Source organism: Bufo bufo, chromosome 4 (genome assembly GCF_905171765.1).
Source record: "Bufo bufo chromosome 4, aBufBuf1.1, whole genome shotgun sequence".
Classification (NCBI taxonomy): domain Eukaryota; kingdom Metazoa; phylum Chordata; class Amphibia; order Anura; family Bufonidae; genus Bufo; species Bufo bufo.
In genome coordinates, this window is record NC_053392.1 from 383,944,204 (window position 1) to 383,961,650 (window position 17,447).

A 17,447-nucleotide genomic window follows, 5' to 3' on the forward strand; every position below is an offset into this window, starting at 1 on the left:
TATATTCCAAATTTTTAAGGTGGTTTGAGTGATGGTGTTCGAGGAGAGTTGGTTGGGAGGTTTGTAGTTTTCGTTTTCATTTTGCCATAGGAGAGATCTTAACGGAAATTTAGCTAGGTATGTCTCCAATGAAAAACCCAAGTTTTTTGTCTCCTTCACGCAACCAATGTACCACCCTGGATAAATGTACTGCGTTATAATAAAGTCTCCAATCAGGTAGGGACATTCCCCTTCTCAGTTTGTGTTGAACTAATAGGTTGTGGCTCAGTCTGGGCCGGCTGCCTCGCCAGAGATGGTTGCTAATCAGTCTCCTGATGTTTGTGAAAAATTGTACGGGTAGTGAAATGGGGAGGGTTTGAAAAAGATATAGTAGTTTAGGGAGGAGTATGGATTTTATAAGATTCTTGCGACCCATCCATGATAAGAATGGTAGGGCCCACGAGTCTAAGGTCAGTTTGAATTTTGATAGAATGGGGGCGTAATTCAGTGCATACAGGTCTTTCCATGTAGAGCTGATCTTCAGGCCGAGATATGTGATGTGAGATTTGGGCCAATGGTATGGATAAAGTGTTTGAAGTAGTTTGGTCTCCTTACTATGCAAATTAAAACCCAAGGCCTCCGATTTAGTGGTATTAATTTTAAAATTAGAAATTCGTCCATATTCCTGAAGCAACGATTGAAGAGCAGGGAAAGCGGAGGATGGATTAGTCAGAATTAATAAAATATCATCAACGTATGCTGACGTGTTGTGTGTCCGGGTGCCATCATCGAATCCCTTAATGTCTGGGTGTGCTCTGATGGCTGCTAGGAGAGGTTCTAATGATAGTATGAACAGGATTGGTGAAAGTTGGAAACCTTGACGGGTTCCATTATTTATATGGAAAGGGGCTGAAAGAGATTGGTTAATGCGTAGTTTGGCCGTAGGTCTAAGCGTGTATCTTTTGACTTGGACCTCCTACAAAAGGATAAGGACGATAGATTCTTGATGGGAAACTGAACGGTATACTAGTCACGTTAGCTAATCTCTACGCCCCAAACACAAAACAAGCTCCTTTGGTTGCGTGACGTCCTCACATTGATAAACTGAGTCTCACAGGGGATGTTAGTGGTTGGAGGAGACTTCAACCTAGCACTGGATCCCATGTTGGACACGTCCACAGGCAAATCTGCTCTGTCTTACAGGGCAATTAATTATATCAAATCCCTCCAACTCCTCTCCCTAAGAGATGTATGGCGTTTCGATCACCCCACTGATCGTGACTACACCTTGTATTCAGCTCCACATAACTCCTATCACAGAATAGACTATTTTTTTCTACAACAATCTTCACTTCCCAAACTCTGCTCTATAACAATTGGCCCCAGTGTTCATTCTGATCATTCCCCTCTAGAAATGACTTTGCTTGTTAAAAATGTAACACAGGCTAAACCCCCATGGAGGCTTAATGAAACATTATTATCCATCCCCTCGATATATAACAAGATTAAAACACGCCTGGAATCATATTTTCAACAAAACCGAGACAAAGATACCTCGATTCTTTTTGTCTGGGAAGCACACAAGGCCACCGTTCGAGGAGAGTTTATATCAGCAGGCACGTTCGACAAAAAGCAAAGAGATCATAAAATACTGTCATTATACACCGAAATACTTAAATTAGAGAGTATCCACAAACAATCCCTAATGATCCCCCATCTCCAAAAACTTACTGAAGCCCGTCTACAACTCAAAGATGCATTGAATAAATCCTCCGCAAAAATATTTGTCAACCAAACATTCATTTTACGCACATGGAGACAAAACATCAAAACTAATGATGTCCCTCATCAAACGGAAAAAACCTCATACTAACATCACTGGGATTAGACAGGACTCAGGAAATATAACATCAGCCCCATCAGAAATAGAGGCCGAATTCATACGATTCTACTTATCCTTATACCAACTTCCCCCAGTGGATGGAGTGCATGGTCAAAGATCGCATCATTCGGCCATTTCGGACTTCCTTTCACGGCTAGATCTCCCCAAACTAAATCCCAACTTCCATGTATCTCTACTCAAGCCTTTCTCGATTATACGCCAACCTATTAGCAAACAGACTCAAACCTATTTTACCCGACCTGATCTCGCCTGAGCAGGTCGGATTCGTGTCCGGAAGAGAGGGGAAGGACAATACTATGAGGAACCTCTCACTTATCCAAATAGTGTCCAATAGTAAGCAACCGCTGGTTCTACTTGGGACCGATGCAGAGAAAGTGTAACTGTCGCGTACACACACACACAGGGGGGAGGGAAGTGACCACTGCACTCCACCCTTACCCCTGGCCCTGCCTACTTGCCTCGCGAGTCCTAATGACAGGGGACAACTGGACGGCAATCCCTAACTTGGAATAAGTGCAGGGATGACAGACTGACAAACAGGACGTGAACGGACCGAGTCAATACCAGGAAAGCTGCAAAGTATAAATGGAGCAAGCAGAGAATTGTCAGGAAAAGCCGGGGTCATAAATACCAGGAGAGCAGAAAAGTACAAGAGGAGTCCTAAGAGAGTAGTCAGGTGGGAGCCGAGGTCACAATACCAGGACGGATGCGCAGTACAGGAGGAGCAGGCAAAAGGATGGTCAGGGAACAGGATCAGGTAAGTATTCAGCAGTCCAACAAATAGCCAGGAACCTAGAAATTAACAGGCAACCTGTAGCCAGCAGGCTGCCTGTATTTATAGTGGGGAGTGAGGGTCATGTGACGTGGCCAGCGTCACATAACCGACAGACCAACCAGTTGAGCACCGAGTGATCAGCTCGGCGCTCAAGGCAGACTAGGAGCAGGGAGCCACCCAGCTAGTAAGCCGCCCTGGGAATGAGGTCAAACACAGAACCTCATTCCAAAAGCTAAGCAACAGTTCTGCGGGCAATGGGGGACCGAGTGCACCTTCGGAACCCCGTGACAGAAAGCTTTCGATAGGGTGGACTGGTTCTACATGAAACAAGTATTGTTACACTTTGGATTCCCCCAGGCCTTTATTGATGCGATCTTTGTTATGTACGATAGTATCACATATTCTATGCAAATTCTATTTTAAAACAAAAAGTTGCATTTGTAATATGGCATTCATAAGCTTTTATTAAATGGGTTTTCCAGGGGTACAATATTGATGACTTACCACAGGATAGTTCCTCAATATTTGATTGGTATTGGCCTAATACTCGACACCCCCACCATTCAACTGTTTCAAGAGGTCGTGGCATCCCGTGAGTCGCACAGTCTGCTCAAGGTATACCAAGCAGAGTACGTAAAGCTGAACATAGGACATGTCACCAAAGAATGGGATGTCACAGGCCTAGGAAGAGCTACGGCACTCCTCTTCAAACAGCTAATTGGCAGGGATGCTGGAAGTAAGAACCCCAATGATCAGATATTGATGACCTATCCTAAGGAAAGGTCATAAATATTTTACTTCCTTAAAATCCCTTTAACTCAGACTGTAATAATAAAGTATTTCAAAAGGGGTTTTCTAAACCGATCAATCCCATTAATGTATAAACATTCAACCAGTCTGATTTAACATCAATACTGAATATTGCATTGGGTGTTTTTGTGCCAATGAACTGGCTGTTAGGGTTATTTAGGTCTTAAGGAGCTTATCAAAACCACTCGCATCTATCCAATAGAAGATGGGCAGAGAAAAATGCAGGATTTGCACCATTCCCTTTTCCATACCGAAGGCGGACAAGATCAGAAGTATAGAGCATAGAACCCCTTCATCATCATGTTGTGTGCATACAGGCCCTTCATCAGATACAGTGTGACATAGAGTTCCTTCATCATCATGTTCAGAGTGCATTGAGGCCCTTCATCAGATACAGTGTGACATCAAGCCCCTTCATCATCATGTTCAGTGTGCATTGAGGCCCTTCATCAGGTACAATGTGACATAGAGCCCCATCATCATCCTGTTCAGTGTGCCATTGAGACCCTTCATCAGGTACAGTGAGACACACAGGCTCATCATCTTCATGTTCAGTGTGCCATACTGGCCCTTCATCAGGTACAGTGTGACATAGAGCCCCTTCATCATCATGTTGTGTGTATACTGGCCCTTCATCAGGTACAGTGTGACATAGAGCCCCCTCATCATCATGTTCAGTGTGCCATACAGGCCCTTCATCAGGTACAGTGTGACATAGAGCCCCTTCATCATCATGTTCAGTGTAGTATAGAGCCCCTTCATCAGTTTTATGAAGATGTCTCACTGGACCTGATGAAGGGGTCTGTGCCACAAAACGCCAATAAATTGACATTCACCAATATGTCCAATGTCATAATGAAGGTGGCTGCACCCTGAATGGATGGAATCCACCTGTGAGCCTCACCATGACAATTCATTTTCGGAACGGCATGTGTAGTGTTCATACTCTAACTGCTGTGGTGACCTATAATATCATTGTTTTCCTTCCCTAGGTGTCGCTTTTGCACGGTTTATACTTATTGGATGCTGGAAGAACCTGATAGACACATTGTCGGCTCCACTAACAGGGCGCATGGCGGGGAGCTCCAAAGGATTGTCGTTTATTTTGGGTGCTGAAGGCGTAAAGCAGCAAAATCAGAAAGAAAGAGATTCTATTTGTATGAGTCTTGATGGTCTTAGGAAAGCTGCCCGTCTCAGCTGTGCCTTAGGTATGGTTTTCCCTAATATCTTGGTTGATGTTTTATGGTAACTTGTTCATTAGCTGAACTCCCGCTGTGCATCATTATGTATTATCAGGAATGTTCATGTTTAAAACTGGTGTCCACCAGGTCCTTGTCATGTTCAGGTCACAGTGTTCAGTCCAATATTGGTCAGATGGCTGTTTACACACAGATCGTTTGTTATACACACCAACTATTGGTCTGATTGGACAGAAATTGGTCAGATAGTCTGTTGGTGTAATACAGCCCTAAAAATCTCTTAATATATGTAGAGGGAGATTAGAGAGAGAGGGAGATTAGAATGAGATAGTGAGAGAGGTTAGAGCGAGTAGAAAGTGAGCGAAAGAGAGATTAGAGAGAGAGATATTAGATATTTTGGGTTGTTAAATATGAAACAGAAACATCTTCTTGTCTTTACTTCTTATAAAAGGAGTTAGAGATTTTGCCAAGGTAAAGAGTACCAGCATATACAGAAAACTAAGCCACCATTTTAATAATTTTTATTATATCACATCAAAATGTGAGGTGTTCAGCTGTGTTTGTGTACTATCATGTAGATTGTTGTATGTTCCCTCTAATGAGTCCTCCAGACATTTTGTAGTGCATTTGAAAGGCTTAAATTCAGATATTCATTTAGTATTTTCTAACACACTATGAAATTGAACTTTAAAAGGGCTGACCCATCTGGGACATTAATGGCATTTCGCTAGGATATGCCATTAGTGTCAGATAGGTCCAGGTCCCACCTGTGGGACCTGCTGCTATCTCCAGAATGTGGGGCCTGAAGTAAAGGGAGAGCACTAAATGGGAGTACTTGTTAGCTATTTCTGGCAGTCCCATAGCGGTGAATGCAAAATAACCATGGAGCCCCAGTTATGGGCCAGTGAACGCAGATATCCCTCCAGGTAAGGAAAACCAAGCAAAGGGGTGTCCCCATCTTAGAGATCACCATATCCACCATATTAAGTGGCCCCTATGTCAAGACCCAGCTTTGTTACAAGCCTAAAGGATGTGACAAGGGAAAAAGCCTAAGCCAGTTGTCCATACACAGACAGCTGTTTCGGGATTTTGCCCCTCATCAGTGTGGAGTAGGATTCTGGCTAAGGGTACTTTGACACTAGCGTTTTTATTTTCCGGCACTGAGTTCCGTCACAGGGGCTCTATACCGGAAAAGAACTGATCAGGCATATCCCCATGCATTCTGAATGGAGAGTAATCCGTTCAGGATGTCTTCAGTTCAGTCGTTTTGACTGATCAGGCAAAAGATAAAACCGTAGCATGCTACGGTTTTATCCGGCGAAAAAAACGGAAGACTTGCTTGAATGCTGGATCCAGCATTTTTCCCCATACGAATGTATTAGTGCCGGATCCGTCCTTCCGGCCTGCACATGCGCAGACCGGTAAAAATGTGAAAAAAAAATACAAGACTGATCCGTCTGTCCGCATGACAAGCGTTCTTGCAATGCATTTGTGAGACAGATCCGCATCCGGATCCATCTCACAAATGCTTTCAGTCACATCAAAATCGGCAGATCGGAACAGCCCGCCGGATCACACTGCCGTAAGTGTGAAAGTAGCCTAACCGGGAGCAATGCCTTGGAGACTACTTAAACAAAACAATGGCTGATCTTAGGGAGACCAGCTACAGAAAACACTGTGGAGCCTCATTTTAAGAGTCTCGACACAGCAATCCAAAGTGCAAAGCTCCCTGGGAAACAGTGATATGCAAAATAACGTGGAGATCTTGACATAGGGACCACTTAATATGGTGGATCTGGTGATCTCTATAATGGGGACATCCCTTTGTTTGGCTTTCACTGTGTTGAAGACCCAGAACTGGGGCTCCAGTTATTTTGCATATTACTGTTTCCCAGAGGGCTTTGCACTTTGGATTGCTGTGTCGAGACTCTTAAATGGGGCAGTATTTTTAGTAGCTGGACTCCCCAAGATCAGCCATTGGTTTTTTGAATAGCGGTGAATGGAGAGGTGGCCACACTTGTGGTAATTCAGAAAATAGCTGGGAATGCTCTTTTGGCTGTTTTCAGAAGTCTTGTACCAGTGAATGGAGAGCAAGCCACCATATGTAGTGTGTTCTCCTCCACTTCAGGGGCCCCGTTCTGGTGATAGGTGCAGGTCCCAGGTGGGACCTGCATTTATTGATGACATATCCCAGCGATATTTTATCAAAGTCCCAGATGGGAATACCTTTTTAAAGTGGTTGGCCCATCTCAGACATTGATGACATATTGCTAAAGGTTGCTGCTCATAAGAGGCTGCTCTCCACTCACTTCTGGGGCCCTGTTCTGGAGATAGGTGTGGGACCCGCTTCTATCTGACATTGATGGCACATCCTAGCGATATGCCATCAATGTCTGAGATAAGACCCCTTTAACCCCGAGTTCACACAGAGATGTTTCGGTACGGAAAAAAATTACATGGAATCTTTCAAAATTCCACATGGTTTATGGCAAGATTTTTGATCCTATCCACACCAAGAATGAACATATTTCTTTTTTTTCATGCTGTGGATTTTAAAACTGCAAGTGCCAAAATATGCCATGTAGATTACCTTGTGGTGCACTGGATGCATTTTCTGTGTGGAGTTTAGCAATAAAAACGTATTATTTAGCCTTCTTATTCAAGAAAAATCTTTACTTGCAGAAGCGCTACTTTAGTGGGTGATGTAAGGACAGAGCACAAAAAACTACTGAACTTTAAAAAAAAATTAAAGGACTAAATAAAAAATATATAATTGAGAATCCCTTTAAAGGGTGATATTCTTTCAGTTGACCATTGTTTTCAAGATCTCTGCTTGCTGTCATTCAGTAGACTCTTCATTGTTTTCTTTCAGTGGATACCAGTCTGTCTTGGTATAACTTGGTATGTGTTTGCTGATATAGAAATACCCATTTTAGGCTGGACTTGGATGCCAACAGTACAGCTCTGTACAGTAGCCAAGTGACAAAAATGGGTCATGTTCCCATCACCATAAAGTTGGAAAACCTTTCCAATACAAAAACTCAGGAAAGGCTTTGTGGTGAAAAGATCTGTTTCTGTTCACATTTTACATGCATTTGCAATCTTAATGTGTGAGATAAAAAATGTATTTTCTTTAGTCAGAAATTATGTCTAATCTCTCTTAAAGCAGTTGGCCCATCTGGGATATTGATGGTATATCGCTAGGATATGCCAGCAATGTCAGATAGGAGCAGGTCCCAGAGGTGGGACTTTTACCCATCTAGAGAACAGGGTTCCTGAAGTGAAGGAGAGCACAACACGCATGCGCAGCGTACTCTCCATTCTTCACTATGGGAGTTCCAAAAATAGCTGAGCAAGTGTGCCTGGCTATTTTCAAAAATCGCATGGCGGTGAATTGAGGGTTCACCTGGCAAGCATAGGCACCTCTTCACTCACTGCTATGGGACTGCCGGAAACAGCCAAGCCAGCACTCGGCTATTTTCTGAACTTCCATAGCGGTGAACGAAGGATGGCCAGGCATGCGCGTCTGCTCTCTGTTCAATTCGGGGGCCCTGTTCTGGAGATAGGTGCGGGTACCACATTTGGGAAATACTCCTATCTGCCATTGATGGCATATCCTAGCAATATAGCTTCAATGTCCCAGATGGGAATATCCCCATCATTCATTTTCCATTTTCCGTCTCTGTATGCTGGATGTTAACATCCCTATATATTAGGCTTTATTTCCCATTTCATACATGCGTTTACAGGTGTGGCCGCTAACTGTGCATCAGCTTTGGCTCAGATGGCTGCAGCATCCTGTGTGCAAGAAGAGAAGGAGGACAAGGAAAATCCAGAACAAAATGACACATTATCACAAGGTATTCACACTGCACACAATGGAGGAAATGTATCATGCCCCCTGCATCAAAAAGTCACTCATTTTTGTGCAAGCCCCCTTCTCCGCCTCACTCAGCACTCTTGTTAAAAGTAGTAAGGGTGGGCTCTAAGCGGCCCAACAGGTTGACCATTACTTATACAAGTTTTCTGCTGCAAAAAATGACTGAAACCTACGCCCATTCTTAGGCCAGACACAGACGAGCAAGTTCAGTGCGAGAAACTCGCTGTGTGTGGCAGTGTGATTTCCCGTTCTGACCTCTGCTTCTCTGACAGGATCGCGTGGCATTATAATGATTTATAATGCTGTGTCCCTGTCAGACTTGCAGTCTACTGAATAACACTAACAGCATTATGTCAGTGTTAACCAATACATTCCAGAACTGTAAGGGTTACATAGCATCATAAAGCAATATAATGCTATGCTACCTCTTGAGTGCTAGAGAGGTCAGTATGGGTGCTCTCGCTGACACCCTGCGAGTCCAATGCGTGGAACTCACTTGTGTGAAAGGGGCCTAAGGGTGGCCTCACACACAGCATTTATTGAAAGATACCATATTTTCTGTGCAGTTTTTGGAGTCCTAGCCAGAATTGCAATCAAATTGAATGGGAAATATAAAGGAAGGACTTATAGCTCTCTTTCCTGCTGGATCCACTCCTGACTTTGGCTCAAAAACTGCAGTGGAATTTTTCCAGAGAGTATAAAACTCAATGAAGAGTAGCAGTACTTTGGTATGTTGTGAATTGACCAGAACATTTTGTCAATCATGTTTTTGAACAGTAAAGCAGAAAGTGGAGCAAAAACTGGAGCAGATGGGTAAACATCATGGAGGATATCGCCTCCATAATGCCCACGTTCTGTGTATGGACGCCATACTTAATGTCGGTCTGGAGATGGGAAGTCACAATCAAGATTGCTGGCCACATGTGTTCAGGTAGAATCTAGTGTGTACTTCACATTCTGGTGGGGTTATGATCTGGGCAATGTCAGTGCATGCAAAAAATCATTTCAAAACCTGGTTTGCACTCTCATTTAGAAGCATCGAGAGATTGTTATTTTTTGAATGCTCTTGAGTTTACAAAATGTAATACTGTTCTCCCTGGCAGGGTGTGTGAATATATCAGCACATTGGAGCACACGCACTTCAGTGAGGGGACATCGCAGCTACCGCTGACAATCACGCAGTCCACAGACTCCCAGGGCCACTCTACTGACTTTTCACTGGAACAGACTAAAGAACCGGAGGCTTCACTTGGGAAGAGTCCCATCATCCAGCCAGTCCCAATCCAAGAGCTCATCAAGGAGGGCAGCAAGGGCCGGGCATTTGACTTCCGTGGAAATACCTTGATGAGTGCAAGCAATGCTGCTAAAGCTGTTTGTACCTTGTCGACACAAGCAGACAAGTGAGAAAGTATTTAAAAGTATTTGCTGCAAATTTGACTATATATTATAACATACCATATTTTTCGCCCTATAAGACGCAACTGCCCATAAGACCCAGGAGGAAAATAAGAAAAAAATATTTTTCATCAGAGCTCAGCTCAGACCCCCAATGTTAATCAGACCTCAGCTCAGAGTCCCAATCAGACCGCTAGTGTTAATCAGACCCCAGAACAGACCCCCCAATGTTAATAAGACCCAAATCAGACCTCTGATTAGACCCCCAATGTTAATAAGGCCCCTGTTCATGTTAATAAGCCCCCATATTAATCAGACCTCAGGTAAGACCTCCATGTTAATGACCCCCATATTCAACAGACCTCAGATTAGACCCCTAATGTTAATAAGGCCCCTATTCAGAGCTCTATGTTAATAAGCCCCCATATTAGTCAGACCTCGTATCAGAGAAAAAAATAAAATAAATCAACTTGCCTCTCCTGCTCCAGATGCCGCTACCGCTCCAGTCATCCATCTCTCTTTTTGTTCTTCCTGACGCGCACTGTGCTGTGACCAGTCACCGCAGAGCATAAGGTCACAGAGCGCCGACGTCCTCACGCTGTGCGCAGACACAGCATAGCAAGCAGTCAAGGAAGACCAGGAAGCGGTGAGTACAGAGTCGGGGGAGCACTGCATTCACCGCTTCCCAGTCCATCTGTAATGGAAGTGCTCATTAGTATTCGCCCCATAAGATGCACTGACGGGGGGGGGGGGGGGGGGGGGGGGGGGGGCGTGCGTCTTATAGGGTGAAAAATACAGTACTTATTTTTATTTTCAAGTTGTAAGCATAGTAATTAATGGGTATTATTAAGGTCCATTTTCGATTATCTTCAGGCTGTTTGAAGGTGCTGCAGACAAGCTCAACCTGGTTGCACTGAGTGGATTTCTCTACCAGCTGAAGAAGGCATCCCAGGCCCAGCTTTTTTATTCAGTCACTGATACAGTTGACTATTCCCTTGCAATGCCAGGTGAGAATTTTATTTTAATGGGATAAGTGTTAAGTAATGCCTCCTTGGTAATGGAGAAGGGATCAGGTATGGGACTAGATACATCACCACCATTTTTTTTTCTCTATCACACGAGGAGCTACATAGGACCTTCAAGGGGTTGTCCCATTTCAAACATCAGCTCTTTCAGAACTCCCATAGAAGTGAATGGAGGGTGGACATGCACTCTTCTTCGCTTTGGGGGACCCGTTCTGGAGAAAGTGATATGCCACCAGTTTGAGATCGGTCAACCCCTCTCACTGTACATGAAATTGATGCATTTTCTGTATTAACATAATTTGACTTGTGTAATTCAGTAACGGTTGTCTGAATTTACAGGCGAGATTAAATCTACTCAGGACAAAATAAGTGCTCTACATCTCTTCCGCCTTGGCGATGTCATGTTACGTATCATCCGCAGCAAATCTCGTCCTCTTCTTCACATTTTGCGATGCTGGAGTATAGTAGCCCCTCATTTTGTAGAGGTAACTATAGAGATAATTGTATTTATTACATGATATCATTATATACTGAGTATTGAGTATAGCTGGGTTTATTTTCCAGTTTTCTTGAAATAAAGCTTTTTCAGTGTGTAATTACTAGTAATGTGCCTTTTTAACCCCTTGAGGACCTAGGACGAGAATGCTCGTCCTAAATTGCCGGTACTTGGCACCCCAGGACGAGCATTCTCGTCCTGCCGTTCTTCCTACTCCACATGTGTGGTGCCGCGATCAGCGGTAGGGGCCCGGTTGTTACTGACAGCCGGATCCCTGCTACATCCACCAGCATCGGTGATGACACCGATGCCGGTGGATTAACCCATCATATGCCGCGACCAGCACAGACCGCGGCATATGGGAGGTTTGTGCTCCCTCACCTGAGCCATCAGGTCCCCGTGTTGCGGTGACGGGAACCCTATGGTTACCATGGCAGCCCCAGGCCATTCAAAGGCCTTGGGGCCCGGCAGCTACGGAGGCCTATGAGGCACAGCCCCCAGGCTGGGTCTCGTAGGCAAACAATCGGTGTATTACACTGTGTAATACACTGACAGTCAATGCAGTACAATACAGATGTATTGTGCTGCATTGAAACAGGGATCAAACCCTGTAATATTGAAGCCCCATAGCGGGACAAAAATAAAAAATAATAAAAGTGAAATAAAAGTGTTTTTAACAATAATTTTTTTTTGTTTCAATAAAAAAGCCCCTTTCCCATAAAAAGAGACATTATAAAATAGTAAAAAATAGAAAAAAAGAAAAACAGACATATTAGGTATCGCTGCGTGCGTAACAACATGCTCTCTAAAAACACTGTAAAAAAATAAAAACTGTGCTAAAAAAACCATTTTTTGTCACCTTTCATCACAAAAAGTGTAATACCAAGCGATCAAAAAGTCATATGTACCCAAAAATAATACCAATCAAACCGGCATCTCATCCCGCAAAAAATGGGACCCTACATAAGTTAATTGCCCAAGAAATAAAAAAGATGTGGCTTTCAAAATTGGGGATTTGGTTGTTTTTCTTTCAAAAATGCATTTTTTTGTGTATAACCCAAATAAATATAAAAAAATAGACAAATTAGGTATCACCGCGTCCGTAACAACCTGCTCTATAAAACTATCACATGATTTACCCTGTCATGTGAAAACCGTAAAAGAATAAAAACCGTGCCAAAAAATCAAGTTTTTGTCACCATACATAACAAAAAGTGTAACACCAAACGATCAAAAAGTAGTATGTACACCAAAATAGTACCAATTAAACAGTCACCTCATGCCACAAAAACTGAGCCCCTACATAAGATAATTGCACGAAAAAAAAGCATAATATAGAGCGTTAAAATTTCATATATACCACAAAATAGTACCAATAAAAAGTGTCACCTTATTCTATAATTTCCAAAATGAGGTCACTTTTTTGGAGTTTCTACTCTAGGGGTGCATCAGTGGGTCTTTAAATGTCATATGGCAACTTAAAATTATCCCAGTGAAATCTTCCCTCCAAAATCCATATGGCGCTCCTTTTTCTTCTGCGTTCTGCCGTGTGCCAGTACAGCAGTTCACGACCACATGGGGGGTGTTTCTGTAAACTGCAGTATCGGGGTAATAAATATTGAGTTTTATTTGGCTTGAGCCCTCCTGGGCCTCTGCCATAGCTAGGGCGGCCGCGGACTTGGCCCAAGTCTCGCCCGCGGCCATGGCCTTTATGGAACGCATGGCGGCCAATGATCCACCGCCTGCGGTGCCTGTGGTTAGCACCGCTCCACCTCCCGTTGCCCCCCACAGAGGACGCTCGACCGCTAAGAGGCAGCGTACGCAGCAGCATCCCTCCTCGGATGACTCTGCTTACCCCCCTCGCCTGGAGGCGTGTTCAGCCTCTCCCTCTCGCAGGGATTACAGGTCTGAAGGGGGAAAAGTCCGGCTCAGACGAGGACACAGAGCCGGAAGCCTCACCAAACTCTCCACTGTGGTGGCAGACTTGGTCACGGCGGTACGTGACACCTTTGACATCCAGGGGGATCCTCCTTCGACTAGTAGCCAGGAATTCCCCCTATTCCACTCCAGAAAACCGGAGGCAGTCACATTCCCCATTCATGGCGAGTTCGCCAAGGTCCTTTCTAAGGCTTGGGAACGCCCTAATCACAGTTTTTCTGCTACAAGGCGCATGGATACTCTTTATCCTTTCCCGGCAAATAACGTGCAGCAGTGGTCTTCTCCTCCTAAGGTCCACCCGCCGGTGGCCAGATTGGCTAAGAATACGGCAATACCAGTCCTGGACGGGTCCTCCCTACAGGACTCCGTTGACAGGCGTTTGGACTCTCTTTCCAAAGCCATCTTTACTCTGGCGGGCACAGGTCTGCGGCCCGCGTTCGCCTCGGCCTGGGTAGCCAGGGCACTATCTGTGTGGTTGCAGCGCCATCATCAGGACCTCGCGGAGCAGGAACCCTCTGCGGACACCCTAAACTTCATCCTCCAGATGTCCCAGGCGACAACATTCCTCTGTGAGGCCTCATTGGACGTCAGCACTCTCTTTGAGCGGATTTCGGCCCTCTCGGTCACGCAGCGCAGGGAGGTCTGGTTGAAGGTCTGGGACGCCGACGCTTCCTCCAAGCGCTCCCTCACTAACCTCCCCTTTGCGGGCTCCAGGCTCTTCGGTGCTAAGCTGGATGAGATTATCTCTGACACTACGGGGGGCAAGAGTACACACCTGCCCCAATCTAGATCCAAGCGCGCCTTCAGAGCTCGCCTCTCTGGCTCTAGAAACCAGTCCTTTCGGCGCTTCTCCTCCTCCTCCTCCAGGTCTGCGACAGCCCCCTCCTCCGGCGGCTCTCAGGACTCCCGCAAGAAGCCTTCCTTTAAGCCTCAACCTTCCTGGCGCCCGCGGGCACAGTTCCAGGGGAGTTCTGCCCGCCCCGCGGTTCCCAAGCAGTCCTCCGCCTGAAGGGGCGCCCCCACCGCTTGCCGTCTGCTCTCCTTTCAGCATGTCTGGAGAGCTCAAGTTCGAGATGCCTGGGCCCTGGAAATTGTAACTTCTGGTTACAAGATAGAATTCGTTTTCAGACCTCCGGAACGTTTCTTTCCGTCTCGTGTTCCGGGGGATCCGGCCCGAGCCTCGGCCCTTTTACAAGCGGTTTCTTCCCTTTTGGTCAGGGGAGTAGTTGTCCCAGTTCCTCTGGAGGAACAGGGGGCAGGTTTCTACTCAAATCTCTTTGTAGTGCCAAAGAAGGAGGATTCAGTGCGTCCGGTCCTAGACCTGAAGCTGTTAAACAAGTCCCTGCGGGTGCGGAGGTTCCGGATGGAATCCCTCCACTCCGTTATTGCTTCTCTTCTTCCAGGGGAGTTCCTCGCGTCTGTGGACATCCCGGACGCCTATCTGCATGTCCCTATCGCAGAATCTCACCACAGGTTCCTGCACTTCGCCATTGGCGACCGTCATTATCAGTTTGTCGCCCTTCCCTTTGGGCTGGTGACAGCCCCGCGGGTATTCACAAAGATCTTGGCGCCGATTATGACTCTTCTCTGTACCAGGGGCATATCTCTGCTGCCCTACCTGGACGACATTCTGATAAAGGCTCCCTCTCGTCCCCAGGCCGAAGACAGCGTCAGGATCACTGTTCAGACTCTGCAACAGTTCGGCTGGCTGATCAACTTCCTGATGTCCTCTCTCCAACCTTCCCCGAGGGTGACCTTCCTGGGGATGGTTATGGACACTACTGCAGCCCGGGTATTCCTCCCGGATTGCAAGTTCTCACGGATACGGGAGTCGGTGTCTTGCTTTCTGCATTCCCCGTGTCTCTCCATCCGGGAGTGCATGCAGGTTCTGGGGCTTATGGTGGCCTCCTTCGATGCAGTCCCCTTTGCCCAGTTTCACAACCGGCCTCTGCAGCAGGCGATCCTGTCCTTCTGGGACAGGACATCGAGGGGTCTGGACTCTCGGATTCGCTTTCCTTCTCGGGTTCGCATGGACCTCCCTTGGTGGCTGTCCCCTCAGAATCTGACTTCGGGGAAATCCTTCCTCCCAATCTCCTGGACAGTCGTCACCACCGATGCCAGTCTCCTGGGTTGGTGCGGCGTTCTCCGGGCTCGGACGGTTCAGGGGGTGTGGTCAGAAGTGGAAGCCTGCCTTCCGATCAACATATTGGAGCTCAGAGCAATTTTCCTTTCTCTGTCTCATTGGACCCCCCTCCTAACGCGTCTCCCGGTAAGGATCTAGTCAGACAATGCCACAGCCGTGGCCCACATCACTCATCAGGGCGGAACCCGCAGCCGGCCGGTGATGCGGGAGGTGAAGAGGATCCTTCAGTGGGCAGAGGCTCACGTTCCAATATTGTCTGCAGTGTACATCCCAGAGGTCGAAAACTGGATGGCGGACTTTCTCAGCCGCAACAGGGTGGATCCGGGAGAGTGGTCTCTGCATCCGGATGTATTCGAGGACGTCTGTCGCGGTTGGGGCCGCCCGGACGTGGACTTGATGGCGTCCAGGCTCAACAACAAGGTTCCCACGTTCCTGGCCCGAGCTCGTGATCCGGAGGCGTACGGGGTGGACTTCGCACTCCTCTATGTCTTCCCACCACTGCCTCTAATCCCAAAGGTTCTTCGCAGGGTCGCGGCAGAAGGAATCCCGACCATACTCATCGCCCCCGATTGGCCTCGCCGCGCCTGGTTCTCGGAGGTCACTCGGATACCCGCGGACGTTCCGTGGCCTCTTCCTCTCAAGGAGGACCTGCTGTCTCAAGGACCTCTCTTCCACCAGAATTTACAACCACTTTGTTTTACGGCGTGGCTGTTGAGACCACCATCTTGAAGAAGAGGGGCTTCTCGGACTCTGTCGTGAAGTCGATGATCAAAGCCAGAAAACCAGCTTCCTCCTGGATATACTATCGTACCTGGAAGACCTTTCTTGCCTTTTGTGAGAAGATAGGCGTTTTTCCCCTTCATTTCTTCGTTCCGGTGGTCCTCTCCTTTTTCCAGTCGGGTCTTGAGATGGGAATGTCCCTGAGCTCTCTGAAGGGTCAGGTCTCCGCTCTGGCCATTTACTTTCAGCGCTCTCTGGCTCAGCTAGGTCCGGTGAGGACCTTCCTGCAGGGGGTGGCGCATTCGGTCCCTCCGTATGTCCCTCCTCTGCTCCCCTGGGATCTGAACCTGGTTCTGTCTCCTCTCCAGGCGGCTCCTTTTGAGCCCCTGAGGGACATTTCCCTGAGTTTTGTCACCTGGAAGGTGGTCTTTTTGGTGGCCATCACCTCTATCAGGAGGGTATCGGAGCTGGCCGCCCTTTCCTCTAAAGAGCCCTTTTTGGTCTTCGACAAGGTGGTACTGCGCCCTGTCCCTTCCTTTTTGCCCAAGGTGGTCTCCTCCTTCCACCTTAATGAGGACATAGTCCTGCCATCCTTTTGCCCCACTCCGGCGAACCCCAAGGAGCGCGCTCTCCATTCTCTGGATGTTGTCCGAGCTTTACGGGTGTACCTGTCGGTTACTGCCCCATTTCGCCGCTCAGACTCCCTTTTTGTGGTTCCCGAGGGGCCTCGTAAGAGTCTGGCGGCCTCCAAGTTCACTGTGGCTCGGTGGATTCGGTTGACTATTGCCATGGCCTATCTGTCCCGGGGTAGGGTTCCCCCAGCGGGGGTTACCGCTGGCCTCCTGGGCTGGGCGCAATCGAGCCTCTACATCACAACTTTGTAAGGAGGCCACCTGGTCGTCCTTACATACCTTTACAAAGTTCTATCAGCTGCACTCTTTGGCGTCGGCTGATGCTGCCCTAGGGCGCAAGGTATTGCAGGCTGTGGTTCCTGTTTAACCGTTGGACGTTTTCCCTCTGGAGGTGCTAGTCTTCCCACCCCATGGACTGCTCTAGGACGTCCCATGGTCTGTGTCCCCCAATGGAATGGGCGAGAAAAGGAGATTTTTTGTGAAACTCACCTGTAAAATCTTTTTCTTGTCTTTTCCATTGGGGGACACAGCTCTCACCCGTTCTTGTCTGTT

General features: G+C 46.9%; 1 protein-coding gene across 3 annotated transcripts in view; it reads left to right on the forward strand.

Annotated features, from left to right (window-relative positions):
• ARFGEF3 (ARFGEF family member 3) overlaps positions 1-17,447 on the forward strand; it is a 133,014-nt gene that overhangs the window by 67,947 nt on the left and 47,620 nt on the right. For all 3 annotated transcript variants that reach the window (XM_040429210.1, XM_040429212.1, XM_040429211.1), the window contains exons 16-21: positions 4,460-4,675; positions 8,416-8,526; positions 9,324-9,477; positions 9,650-9,946; positions 10,815-10,948; positions 11,306-11,451. In XM_040429210.1, the coding sequence (XP_040285144.1) occupies positions 4,460-4,675; positions 8,416-8,526; positions 9,324-9,477; positions 9,650-9,946; positions 10,815-10,948; positions 11,306-11,451 (1,058 nt within the window). The remainder of the gene's footprint in view (positions 1-4,459; positions 4,676-8,415; positions 8,527-9,323; positions 9,478-9,649; positions 9,947-10,814; positions 10,949-11,305; positions 11,452-17,447) is intronic.